At 36.5% G+C, this 13,417-nt stretch overlaps 1 protein-coding gene across 1 annotated transcript in view; it reads right to left on the minus strand.

Moving 5' to 3' along the window:
* LOC150106590 (uncharacterized) overlaps positions 1 to 13,417 on the minus strand; it is a 116,477-nt gene that overhangs the window by 100,258 nt on the left and 2,802 nt on the right. Inside the window, exon 2 of the mRNA XM_090393437.1 lies at positions 8,185 to 8,363. Within this exon, the coding sequence (XP_090249563.1) occupies positions 8,185 to 8,363 (179 nt within the window). The remainder of the gene's footprint in view (positions 1 to 8,184; positions 8,364 to 13,417) is intronic.

The following is a 13,417-nucleotide window of genomic DNA, read 5'->3' on the forward strand; positions in this document are numbered from 1 at the left end:
TCGTCATTTTATCACCATTCTTCAATCTTTTCACGGTGACATAACTTTTAATACACAAAACTTCATCAAATAGTTCGCCATCATTTAAATTCCAGTGACTGGAAATGAACACAAAACGTTTTCCTCAATCTTCGCCCACAGAGTGATTTCTCATAGTAGGATCCCATTCAAATACTTCCATTTCCATGAAAGAGTTATCACAGTTATTTAAATAATCGATGCAGATTTGGTAAAATTTATGAATTGCATCTTTAAATATGTTGGCATCAACATTCAATTTACTATTTCAGTTCACAAAATAAAGAACAAAATGGCCATTTTAGAAAAAAAAATAAATCTAAAGGACAGAGCAGTGAAATAAAGGACTGCCCTCTTAAATAAAGGACGTATGGTCCATCCTACAACCTCTCATTTTGAGAACTGCAGAAGCCTCATATGCCATATGTCTACTTGCAATTGTTTAATGTACACAGAGCAGCCCAACTCTGATACCTGTATTGGCTGTGCTGAGGGTGTTTCCTGACATTACTATCTCCAACCAGATCCCACCTGATTGCAGCAATTATACAGTAGAGTTGCATGCCATTCAGCTTCCACTTGTGCATATGAAAGAAAACCACTACCAAAAGTGTAATTTATACATTCATTGAGCTATTTAGAGGAGATAGCTTTACAGGCTATCTCCTCTAATATGTATAATCCACATCCAGTGCTGTACGAGATGCTACACCTGTTGCACAAGACAAAAACCTTTAATTTTTATGTTTGGTTGTGCTGGATTCCCAGACACATTGGAATTAACAGAAATGAGACTGCAGATTCAGCTGCTAGATCAGCTCATACTTTCTCCATGTACTGTTTGACATTACCATATACAGACTACAGACAGTTTATAAGATCAAAGCTAATTGCTCAATGGCAATCATCATGGCAAGAAGCACCAACAAACAAATTATTGACATTAAGCCCGAAATTAAGCACTGGCATTCTAGTCAACATAGACAGAAAAGAGAGGAAGTTGTTCTTGATAGGTCACAGTCATCTTACACATTCTTATTTACTGAAAGCTGATAACCCACCTGTGTGTGTATAAAATGCAATAAGTATCTTACTATTTGTTATATTCTGGTGGAGTGAAAGCACTTTACATGAGAGGAATGAAATTCACTTTAAAACATTAATAAAAAATCTACTCCTGACATTTGAACATTATGGTCAGCTTTGATATAAAATGAGCCTCATAAAGCTATCTCTCCACCCTGACATATTTGAATCCTGAGAATTGCCATTTATTCTGGTTATTTCTTAATTAAAGGAATCTATCCCTCTACCCCCCCACCCCCAACAAACTGACAACTTCTAATAGAATCTTTTGAAAACCAAACACTCAACACAGCTACATTTAAACCAGTATTTTGGAATTATGTTGATGACATGTTTACTATTTTGGCCTCATGACCTAGACACTGTATGCATTTTTAGTTCATCTTAACAGCTAACATTCAAAATCTTTATGAGAGAAAAGAAACAACTATCTTCACTTCTAGACACAATGGTGGTATGACCAACTAATGGCTCATTATCCATTTAAAGGGAAGGTATTTATATAAGCAATCACACCATCCCAACAGTATGACAGCTTCAAAACACACAAATACATGGCTATTTGTTCAAATGCTGCAGCCCTTGAAACTTGGCTTAGGGAATTTCTTTTTAATATTACACAGTGATAAGCATTCATTTTATGAAAACTACTACTCTATTAAGAATAGTAACTTAAATTTCCTGATGATGCTTTGACCTTCATATTAAGGTCATCATCTGGAATATATACAATTGCCTACAAAACATAAAATTCTGCATGTAGACACCATCCATCTTACAACCAACATAAAAGATCCAAGCAAAACCATCCCTTATATTCAGGGTACATCAGAAAATAGAGCTAAAGTTCTCTACAAATATAATCTCCATGCCAATTTCGGACCACTCATTCAGCCAACTACTTTCATCTCTTCTCTTAAGCATCAACTTGCTCCACATCCTCTTGCACATCTTGGAATGGAGAAAGTTTCTTGTGCCTGCTGTTTAGGTTACTTTAGACAGACTGGTAGATTGATTAGCATCTGCCTTGAAGAACACAAATTACATCTGCAATCTGTAGGACACGTCAGGACTGATGGACCATGCGCTTGATATTCCTTCACACAATATTAAATGGAAAAAGACATCTTTGCTACACTGAAATTGATATGTGAGATATTTTTAGAATCAGCATTAATAATGAAACACTACCCCAACCTAAATAAGTATGGCTGATCTTGCAAATAAAATTAATTTGCAAGATCTGGGAGATAGTCATTCTAAGACCAAATAGCTCGACTTCTCAAAATTAACTTGATGGTTATCCAGCCTGTAGAGGGTGCAGTGTTAGGACATTAGATTTTTTTTTTTTTTCCCCCAGTTACAGTTCGAACTGTAACAGTTGGAATTTTGCTCTGAAGATGCTGCGTAGAAATAAACGGCGAAATATTATTATTATTATTTGACACCTCCAGGGAGTCCAAAGACTCATCGAGGGAGAGTGTGCCAACAGCATCGAACGATTATTATTATTATTATTATTATTATTATTATTTGACACCTCCAGGGAGTCCAAAGACTCATCGAGGGAGAGTGTGCCAACAGCATCGAACGATTGGCCCCCCTTCCAACTACTAACCACACTCCAACTTACTTAACTGAGCCATTAGTAGCAGAGGCTCTACCAATCAACCAACCTTTGCCGGCAGATTGGTCCCCTTCCAACAACTAACCACACTCCAACTTACTTAACTGAGCCATTAGTAGCAGAGGCTCTACCAATCGACCAACCTTTGTAAGTTCAGTAATTTTTTTTTTTTTTGGTGTTGTTTATATACTGTGAAGCACTATTATAAATAACCTATATATGAAAATATTTTTAATACAAAATCTTGTGATGTTGAACTATATTCATATGGTTTGCATTAAGTTTTCAATACACAGGATAAACTGAGTAATCATTAAGATGTCATCCTAAATAAACCAATGTCCCCGGTAGAGTGAAACTTTAAGAGCACATTCAAGAGATCATATGAAAATGTTCACACCTTACACACGTGCGTGCAGCGTTACTCGAACATGGACAACAATCAACACTTATGAATGGAGCGTTTCTCTTAGAATTCAATGAAGAGATCAAGTGATGGTAGATAATTTAAACATCAGATAACTAAAAGATAAAATTATAAAACGGTAGAGTCTAAAAATTCCTTAGGTTCGGTTACAATGTCCAAAATACAACAAAAATAATAACAATTTACATACTGCTTTCTGTAAACGTTTGCAAATGTTGTAACAAATCCAGATTTCTGAAGTAAAATATAATTCTATACTCTTTTTCTGTAAAAAAATAAATAAATAAATAAAGGAATATACGTATCAATATAAAAACTAGGCTGTTTCTTTTTCTTGCTTAGATTTTCGTGTCATAAAATGAGAAATCGAGATAAAGCTTCGACGGCAATAATCATAACAGTAATCAACAGTAAAATGTTTACATTTTAACCCTTTCAAACTAGCATTCCTCCATTATCCCTATGAGAAAATACGCTTGCACTACTGACACAGTGCCACAGAACCACTAATTTTACATGACCTAGTTTTTACTTTGCACAGCATAACGTAAAATAATCAGTAGAACAGTAAGATAAAATAAACATTATAAAATATGTTGTTACTACCTACCTCAATGATCAACGTGCACTTTTTCCAATAAAAATAAGTTACTAATTTCAACGCTTCACAATATGGTATGCAACTACAGCAAAGCAAAAGTATTCCCGCGTCACACGTGGGGTCTGCGCACGAACCTACGCACCTTGAAAAGCGGCCTCTAGTAAAATTCAAATTTCAAATTACCCTCAGGAGGAATACAAGAACCGAGATATTCATTGACCAAGGGCAAGGACCATATTCGAGCCAAAAAGCGATGTATATTACAGGACACCAACTGCGTCAACTATCCCGCGTGTCTTTAAAACTAAATCAGTGTCAAGCATCTCAAATGAATCAGTGTCAATCATCTCAAATCAATCAGTGTTTCTGAAATTCTCACAAATACGATGTCGCCGTTTCTCCGAATAGCAAACTCAAACAATCATCACGAGGTAAATTCCAGGGCTGGATTAACGCATAAACTGGAGAAGCTATTTAGAGTCACATATTACTACAAAGGCCTCCAAAAGCTATTAACCGTAAAATTTACTGAATAATAAAGCTGAAGGGCCACAGCAACCTTAAATCCTGCTCTGGTAGTTCTCTACTCTTTTTGACTTTATCAAAGAATTTTCGTTCAAAATGAAAACATATCACATCTACTCGGCTATCAGTTATATCACGAAAAATAAAGCTTATGTCATCATCATTATTATATGACACCTCAAGGTAGTCTAAATACTCATCGAGGGAGGGCACCTACTCTACAACTCTGTCTACACCACTCAATCCACCAACTACATTTACTGGCCAGCACCACCACTAGTATTCTCACAAACATCCATGCCCACGGCGGGATGCGAACCCGCAGCCTTTTGGTCGGAGAGCGGATATGCTAACCACTCGGCCAACTTTTTTTTTTTTTTTTTTTGCTAACCACTCGGCCAACAAGGCCGGCTATGTATTTCGTTGTAATATTTTAAATATTTTCAGCACGAACAGAATGGACTGATGATCGGTCCGTGTATTTCTTTACTAATGCCTGGCTTAAAATTCTGTCTAGAATGTGAAGAAACATTGCATTTTTTTCAAATGAGGATGAGTTGATCGGTCTCATGCGATGGTAGAAGTGTTTCCCTTCCGAAACATTGATTTTTTCATCCAACAAAACAGATAAAATGGCCAGAAGATGAACACACGAAGTTTATAGAATATAATACACTGACCTCATATTCTTGGTTACTCCGATTGTAATTCCAGATCAACAAGACGATAAAACTTTTAGTGCGTTAACAACACAATCAATTAAGAGATTGTGAGGTTTACTTGGCAGAATGGATAGTACTGCTATCTCATCTGCATATCACTTTACAGGTGGTAGGCATGAATCTCATTATAACATAGATATCTTCGCATGTTCTTAAATGGTAAGTTATTTTCGCACAACCGAAAAGAACCTTTCAGAGAGAGGTTTTAATTTTGCCTGACCTGCAGAGAACATTAAAAAAGCAAACATTTAGTGCATATTGAGAGAGGAAAACATCACCTCCCAAGAGATTCTGCAGATATTCTTCACATTTAAACTTCAGCTATATTACTGAAAACAAAATTACCACTTAGAAATATCTCGAAATTAGAATTACTAAATCATAAAAATTTATCTCAATAAAAGGCATTAGAAAAAAAATTTTTTTTTCTAACACCTTTATTAAAAACATCGTGATAGTTAAAGCTGACAAAGTAAATACAACAGTAGCCATGTACACAGACGAATATATAAGAAAAATTAATACCCTACCAGAAAATTCCAACACCTACGCAGCTTTAGATGTCTCCCACATGTCGCATAATAAATACTAAAGACTTAATCAAAAAGTTATTTAATTGGCCAGAAGAATTGAAACAATCTCTAATATTGAAACATTCATAAGTTCAAAGAATTTATGGATCATCAAAAATTCACAGACAGAATTCTGTGCCATCGCTCTGTATTATGGGAAAGATTCTCCGACCTCAAACTTGACGAAGTATCTGTCATAACTCGTAGCTCCAGATAGCAAAAATGGAATTATATGTGAAGAAAGCTTATATTTTATTAAAAGGGTAAATGATTAAAATATAGAACCTACAGACATACTAGTCAGTTGAGTAATCCTTATCGATATTGATGAACAAGCAAAGAACTTGGATGGGTTCCCCCCCCCCATTCCATCGAGCTCTATCAAATCTCTTTATGGAGAATTCTGAAAAGAATTCTAGTGAAAATTATCACGAAAAATCTAAACTTGGTTACATTATATTGATGACATTACCATTCTTTGTCAAGAAGAATAGACGACTTAACTCAATTTAAAGATTTTCTAAACAGCTTATCCTGAACATAAAAATCACTCATGAACTGGAAGGACACAAAAAATTACGGTTCCTTGACATCCTCCTCCAAGTAAACATTGATCTTGTCAATATATAGAAAACCAACCCCAAATGGAAGATTTTTACATGCCGCTTCTCACCACCATCCATAAAGATAAACATGATTAAAACATCAGGAATAGAGCGAATATTTCCAGTACACAGAAAAACGTAGTGAGCTGTTTACTAAAATAAAGAGCCAAAAAGCTTAATTTAGGCGATGCAAAATTATATTAATCAAGTGGATATTAAATCCAGCATTATTTCAAAGCTGAATGCAGAAACTATGAAAGTTTCGACGAAATTTGAGCAGAGAGTTTACAGGAATGCACTCTCCAAATTTACGAGTTGCTCTAGCACGGACCGTATTGGAGACATGATCTCTTGCCCCAGCGTCCATATATTTGCCTCCTATCGGACCGTTTTGATTAAGTTTCATGTCCTGACAGATGTTTCGAACTGGTTGGTACTCAAAGACCCGGCAGAAACCTTAAGAGAGCAAAAACTCTCGTTCAGTATTAAAGAACTCGAGAGTTTGCTTAAGAAAAATACACCTCTCCGTCACTTCCAGTTCCTTAGTTAAATTCAGCTGGGACCACAGGGGGCCCGGCTGAATTGAACCACTGCCTTACGCTACACCAAAATGACTCTTTCTTAACAGAGACCCTTCAGGGAGTTTCGTAGGCCACAGTGATATGTTACCTACAGACGTAGACCGCATATCACTGGCAACAGCTACATACCTTTCTTCAATTAATTCACTCTGCTGTCAGTCACAGCATCCAATGGCAATCTAATCCCTTCTCCACTACATTCACTCTCGATTTCCACGGATGCCTTTTCAACCCCCTCCCATATCTAAACTGTAAAATTCAATCCACTGGTATCATGTATAATCTTTCAGAAGTTTGTAGCCCTCAACCATATCATCCATCTTGCTCCTGTTTGTATCTGCATTCAACAAATTCGTGTATTCATAATCTGTCTTCCACACTCCCATGTTTAATACTCTCCTTTACACTGTATTGGCATCATAAGCTAAACCAGAACTATGTACAGGACCAAGTATTGAAGTTCCATTAAGGCTCAAGAGGCAAAATGAATTCCTTATTGTTACATAAATGTTCATTTCATCATTGCAATTATCATCTGAGTGTTATTTGCAATTATTGCTATGTGGCCTGTTGAACATCAACTTCCTATCTACTAAAAACGAAAATACATAAACTGATCAGTTTCTATTAGAATAATTCTACGAATATAATACGACATTGGATATTTCATTACATCAAAATGCACATCTTATTAATCAGTAACACTGAACTGAGAGCCATTTTCACATGATAGTTCCAGCCTATTCAAATCATCCTGCAAGTGCTGCATATTAGTCGCATTTCTGATTACCTCCTTATCGTTAGATCATCAGAAAACAGCTAAATATCACATGCCAATCCTTTCCAATGTCATTAATCTAACCATTGAATAACATTGGACAAAGGATTGATTTCTGTGGTACATCACTGGCACATCCAGCAGATACGACTTTTATATATCTGTCAGTGAACCATCCTCTTATCAACAGTATGTTATAATCTATTCCTACAATCTCCGATTTATGCAAGCCTCTATGTGGTGTGCTGTCAGAAAAATTTAGCAAAGCCCTAAAGTATCATCCTGAATCTATTTGTCTGAATCAATGGCAATATTATAAAATGTGAACGAATTGCTCAAAAATGATCTTCCGTTAGTAAACCCATCCCGTTCATCACAAAGCAGAGATTCAATGTCAATTTATTTCTACGTGTGATTTGTAACGAATTTTTTCAAATTGATCACCATTCCAGAGATACGATAGGTCAATAATCAACACATCAATTTGCACCAACCTTGTGCAATGGGATCATCATACATTCTTTCCACTTCTGCCCAATCTTCCCTATTATGAGATTCAAATTATATAGCCTGGTCAAAGAAATAATCAGCTGAGATGAACAATTTTGGCATCCGTGTTGACATCCCATCAGTGCATATTACCGAATTCTCATTCAATTTGCACAACAGCTCTTGTACCTTCAACTCATACACCTCAGTTTCTTCCTCCAGTGGCGATGTACGAGTGAGTTCAATTTGCATACGCCCTGGTTGATTCCTTTTAACAAAATGACCACTGATCAGATGAATAGTCTTTTCTGAATCTATCACCCACAAAGTGTCTATATTTAGTTATTTTTTCATACTCATTTTTTTCTTTTACTTGCAACATAACGATAGAATTATCTTGGGATGTATTTAGCATGCACTGCTAAATTCTTTTCTTACTGAGACTTCAATTTCAACACAATAGTCGTAATTATTCTAATCTCATAATTTTCCTATCTGACATCTTCTTTTGCACATTGCATTTATTCCGCATCATATTTTTCTATTCATTATTTCACCATATTCATCCTATCCTGTTAATTTCCACATTATAAGAAAACACTGATCATTGCATCATTTAAACATTTTTTTTTTTTACATTTCCCCTCCATACAATAATCTTTCCCGACGGATGACATAGGAAAGAACGTAGCATTCTCGTCACTTTCACAATTTACTGCTTTCTAGTTTGGCATGTGACTTTTAGCGGAACATTCTTAGCCACTTGCCAAGTCAGTTCTGCATAAGCATTTTCATCCTGACGTCACGATTTTAAGTGAAACACGCTCTGACGTAATACACTAATTTTATAAATACAGCATAAAAGCAGACATTTTGAGTTGATATTCAGTTCGGGAGAGCAAAATTTTCGAAATGGCAGCAAAACATAATTTAATTGTAGAATTCAGGTGGTGAGCCATCGTGAGAGCAGAGGCAGGCCAAAGGCAGGCGAAGGTAACAGATAGTTGCATTTGAGTAAGTCCATGATTCACAAACTGGAACCAGTTTAAATAGTCACAAACAGCACCCCAAAAATATACTGAAGGAAGCCCACAGACTTCAATCGCAATGGTTACGAGATATCTCCAATTATCTGCTTGCTGAAACAGGAGTGCTACCTGGGATCAGCTACAATCTGACCTCGCATTGGGCTACAGGAACATTGGTATCTGCTTTCCCTGTGGACAAAAAGCTTCATGAAGATGGTCTGTATGAAACTCATCATCTTAGAAACTTTAAACTTTATTGCTGCACTGATAGGGTGATTAATCCTTTCTGCATAAGTGTGCTGTGTGCGTTCTCCCAACTTGTTGGCCTATATTACAAAATGAAAATTTCGAAATCGGATGACATTTCCGGTACAGAATTTGAACTTAGGTTTTTCCAATTAGGGAAACCTTGACAGACCACTGACCTAACACAGCATGTAAAAAAAAGGTGGAGGGGATTGACAGTGATGCTTTGCATACATGCACTACAATTCCAACAAGTAAAAGGCATAAAAAAAGGTAAAAGCATATCTTTTGAAAAATTAGATGCTTCAAACTACCACATTTCACATGTGATACTATCTTACAAGTTAAAATGCAAGTTTTGTTTGAGACACAGCAAATACTGTATATGAAATCGTGTGTGAATGTGCAAGTTTTGGAACAGTAAGAAACAAATGCGCATTCTGATATTAGATGCTAAGCTGAAGGAATAGTTAGGATTACCAAACGTCCTACAATATAATGTTTGGTACTTTGCCTGCCAGCCTTGAATAAAAACAGTAAATAGCATACTTTTAGTTTTGAATTTTAACCTTCAGTTTCGTATGAAATAGAACAGTGTCAGTTCGATGAAACAGCTCTGGTGTGCATGCGCAAGTCGCCAGGGCCGGCTCTACCGACGGTGCAAGACATGCATTTGCACGGGGCGACAAAGTTGACATAAACTACATGAAAAATAAGGAAGAAGGGGCGGCAAAACTATGCTACTGCACTGGGCGACTATACGAAAAATAAGGGAGAAGGGGCGGCAAAATATGCTGCTGCACGGGGCGGCCCTGCAAGTCTCCTTTCAATAGAATAGCTGCATTTTTGCTCGGCATCAATGTGCATGTCACGTTTCTATAATAAAGCAGTTTCATTATGGAGCTTACAAGGATGGTCTGAAAGTTCTCCTCCTCGACCATGGATGGCAACACTATCGGTAAGACTTTTTTTTTTCTACGTTGGTACATCTGTCATAAGTATCCATGTAAAATTGCAAGTCATTCTATCAAGTAGTTTGTTTTATACAGCTGTCTGAAGCAAAAGTGCTGTCTGTATCCCTTGAAATGGATAAAATCGAGTATCGTGCCGTTATGAAATTCTTTGTAAAAAAAGGTTTAACGCCAAAAGAAATTCATTCGAAGTTCATAAAAGTTTATGGGCACTCTTCTCCTTCGTTTCAGAATTAGAAATTGGCTGCCGAGTTTCAAGGCGGTTATACCAGCCTTGAAGATGATCCACGTGCAAGATTTCCAAAAAAAGTGTACCACACCAGAAATCATTGATCAAGTGCACGATATGGTATACTAGCGAGTCAAATTGCGTTAAATTGCTGAGACTATAGGCATTTCAAAAGAACGTGTAGGATATATTTGACATGATGAATTGCAAATGAAAAAGCTTTGGGCAAGATGGGTGCCGCGCTTGCTCACAGCAGATCAAAAACGCACTCGCATGAAAATCTCTGAACAGTGCTTGGAGCATTTTATCAAGAATACAACTGATTTTGTGCGTCAATTTATTACTATGGAAGAAACGTGGATTCACCATTACACACCAGAATCCAAACAGAAGTCAAAACAGTAGACAGAAGCCGGTTGTTCAGCGCCAAAGAAGACAAAGTCGGATCCATCAGCAGGAAAGGTCATGGCATCGGTATTTTGGGATGCTAAAGGCAAAGGGGAAAACAAAAACCGGGGAATACTATTCCGAGCTTTTAACTAGATTAAACAAAACAATTTAGGAAAAAATCATCTTCCATCACGACAATGCACCTGCCCACAAAGGTGTTTTGGCAATGGGAAAATTTGGGGATCTGCACTATGAATTGTTGGAATATCCACCCTATTCTCCAGATTTGGCTCCTTCTGAGTTTAGCTCCCTCTGACCAGCGAGGAAGAGTTTTAGTTTTGGTTCCCAAAACTAAAACTCTTCCTCGCTGGTCAGCGTTTTTCTCAAATCAAGAGAGGATTGCAGCTGTAGAGGGGTATTTTGCAGATCTTACCGAGAACCATAGAAGGACGGGATAATGGCGCTGGAGCATCGTTGGAATAAATGTATTAGGCTTAAGGGAGATTATGTTGAAAAATAAATTTGAAATTATAAATTCGTTTTTTTTTTTTCATTGTTAGGCTGGGATAATATTCATCAGAGTGTAAAAGCATCTGTATATACTATGTTATGAATATTAGTTGATTTAATAAAAATAGTGTCGGTGGAAGTGACATTTACATCCACAAGGCTATATCACCCTTAAGTTCAATTGCAGTTGCTGACTAGAACTTTTTCTAAGACTTTCTTCGATTGGTCCTCAAGTTAATGGATCTCTGGTATAGGCAAGCTGATTTTTCTCTAACAATTGGTATCTCCTTCGGGAAACTAAAGATAAACGACCATAGTACCCACAACATTTCAATAACATTCTGTTAGGGACCCCAAGATAACACTGTCATCTGTTCACTGGATGCTGCTTAAAATTAATAACAGTCTTCGTCTAGTTTTTCTACCGATGTTGATTGACCTGCTCACTGAGTCTCAAAAAAGTTAGCGCTAAAATGGCCTTGCTACTCTCCACAGGGGAATAAAAACAGTTATCTGATTTTCTTATACCCTATAAGTATCATCTTCAGGTAGGCAATCTGAAGTCATTAGTTTTGCAATTCTTTCCAAAAATACTTGACTCAAAAGACAGAAAATGCACTTACCTTCAATTACTTCGATAATTTTATTAATTTGTAGCATCATTAATTTCAAAATTCAAAGGAAAGAACAGAGTCCCCTTAAATACTTGAAAGCGTGCCATATTATTAAAGTGTTTGAAGTACCAGAAGCTTATCTTGGTTGATGAGCTTCCAGCTTTGGTGTTGGTGGTAATTATGGTGTGCTATGGAAGAGCACTAAGGTACTTGTGTGGAAGAAGAAAGTTGGGAGGCTAGGAATTTGGTAGGAGGATAAACAATCCTCATTCCTTTCTACCCGTGTTATTATTATGCATTAGATATAAATATAAAAGAATTTTCCATAGCTCAATTGGAATCGATGCTATTTTGGCAATGGGAAAATTAAGAGATCTGCACTATGAATTGTTGGAACATCCACCCTATTCACCAGATTTGGCTCCCTCTGACTTCCATCTCTTCCCAAAACTAAAACTCTTCCTCTGTGGTCAGTGTTTTTCTTCGAACCAAGAGGTGATTGCAGCTAGTAGAGGGGTGTTTTTCAGATCTTACTGACAACCATTACAGGAAAGGGATAATAGAGCTGATATAAATATATTAGCCTTAAGGGAGATTATGTTGCAAAATAAAAATAATTTTGAAATTATAAATTTGTCTTTTCATTCTTAGGCGGAGAACTTTTCAGACCACCATCGCATGTAGGACACACACATTTAGTTTCGTCTTTTAGTGAAGTAAAAAGTGTAGTCTCTCTTTTTGTATATTTTCTTAACATAAAAGAACAGACACAAAAATGGTGTTCGGCTGAAATATTTTTACCAGGTATATTAAAATCGTAATTATTCATTCGTAATTAAAAAATATCAGGTAATGCCGTTTTTTTATTTCTGTATAGGGAGTAGGCACATTTTTAGTGTGTTGATACATTTTTAACAACTGGCTCGCTTTATATGACCCAGGGCCAGTGCGGACTGTGAGGAAGTATAGAACCTGCACTGGCAAAGCAAGTGCCCTAAACTAATTATTTTTTTATCTTTGAGGAGCATCGCTATTCTATTTCGCACAGGGCTCTGCAAAGTATAGACCCGAGGCTGATGTGACCAAGGAAAATGTGTAGGGAAAGAGGGACAAGCCAGCGTAGAATATTTTGGCATCATGTTTTTAGATTATTTCACATATTTATCTGTGAGACTCTTAATACACCGAGGCAATATTCACGAGAAATTAAACTATGACGACAAATTACAATGAAAATTTAAAGGTATTTAATTAACGAATATTTTGCGTCGGTCTGTGGCAGGACACATAGTGAATGTTTTCAAATCCTTTCATGAAACAAATTGTGATAATAACAAATATAAACAATAATTAAACATTTACTTTTATTGAAAAATATTTTTCGAAAATGTTTATAAT

The sequence above is a fragment of the Typopeltis vanoorti genome, chromosome 5 (assembly GCF_054136105.1).
Source record: "Typopeltis vanoorti isolate ZY-2024b chromosome 5, IOZ_Tvanoo_1.0, whole genome shotgun sequence".
In the NCBI taxonomy this organism is placed as follows: domain Eukaryota; kingdom Metazoa; phylum Arthropoda; class Arachnida; order Uropygi; family Thelyphonidae; genus Typopeltis; species Typopeltis vanoorti.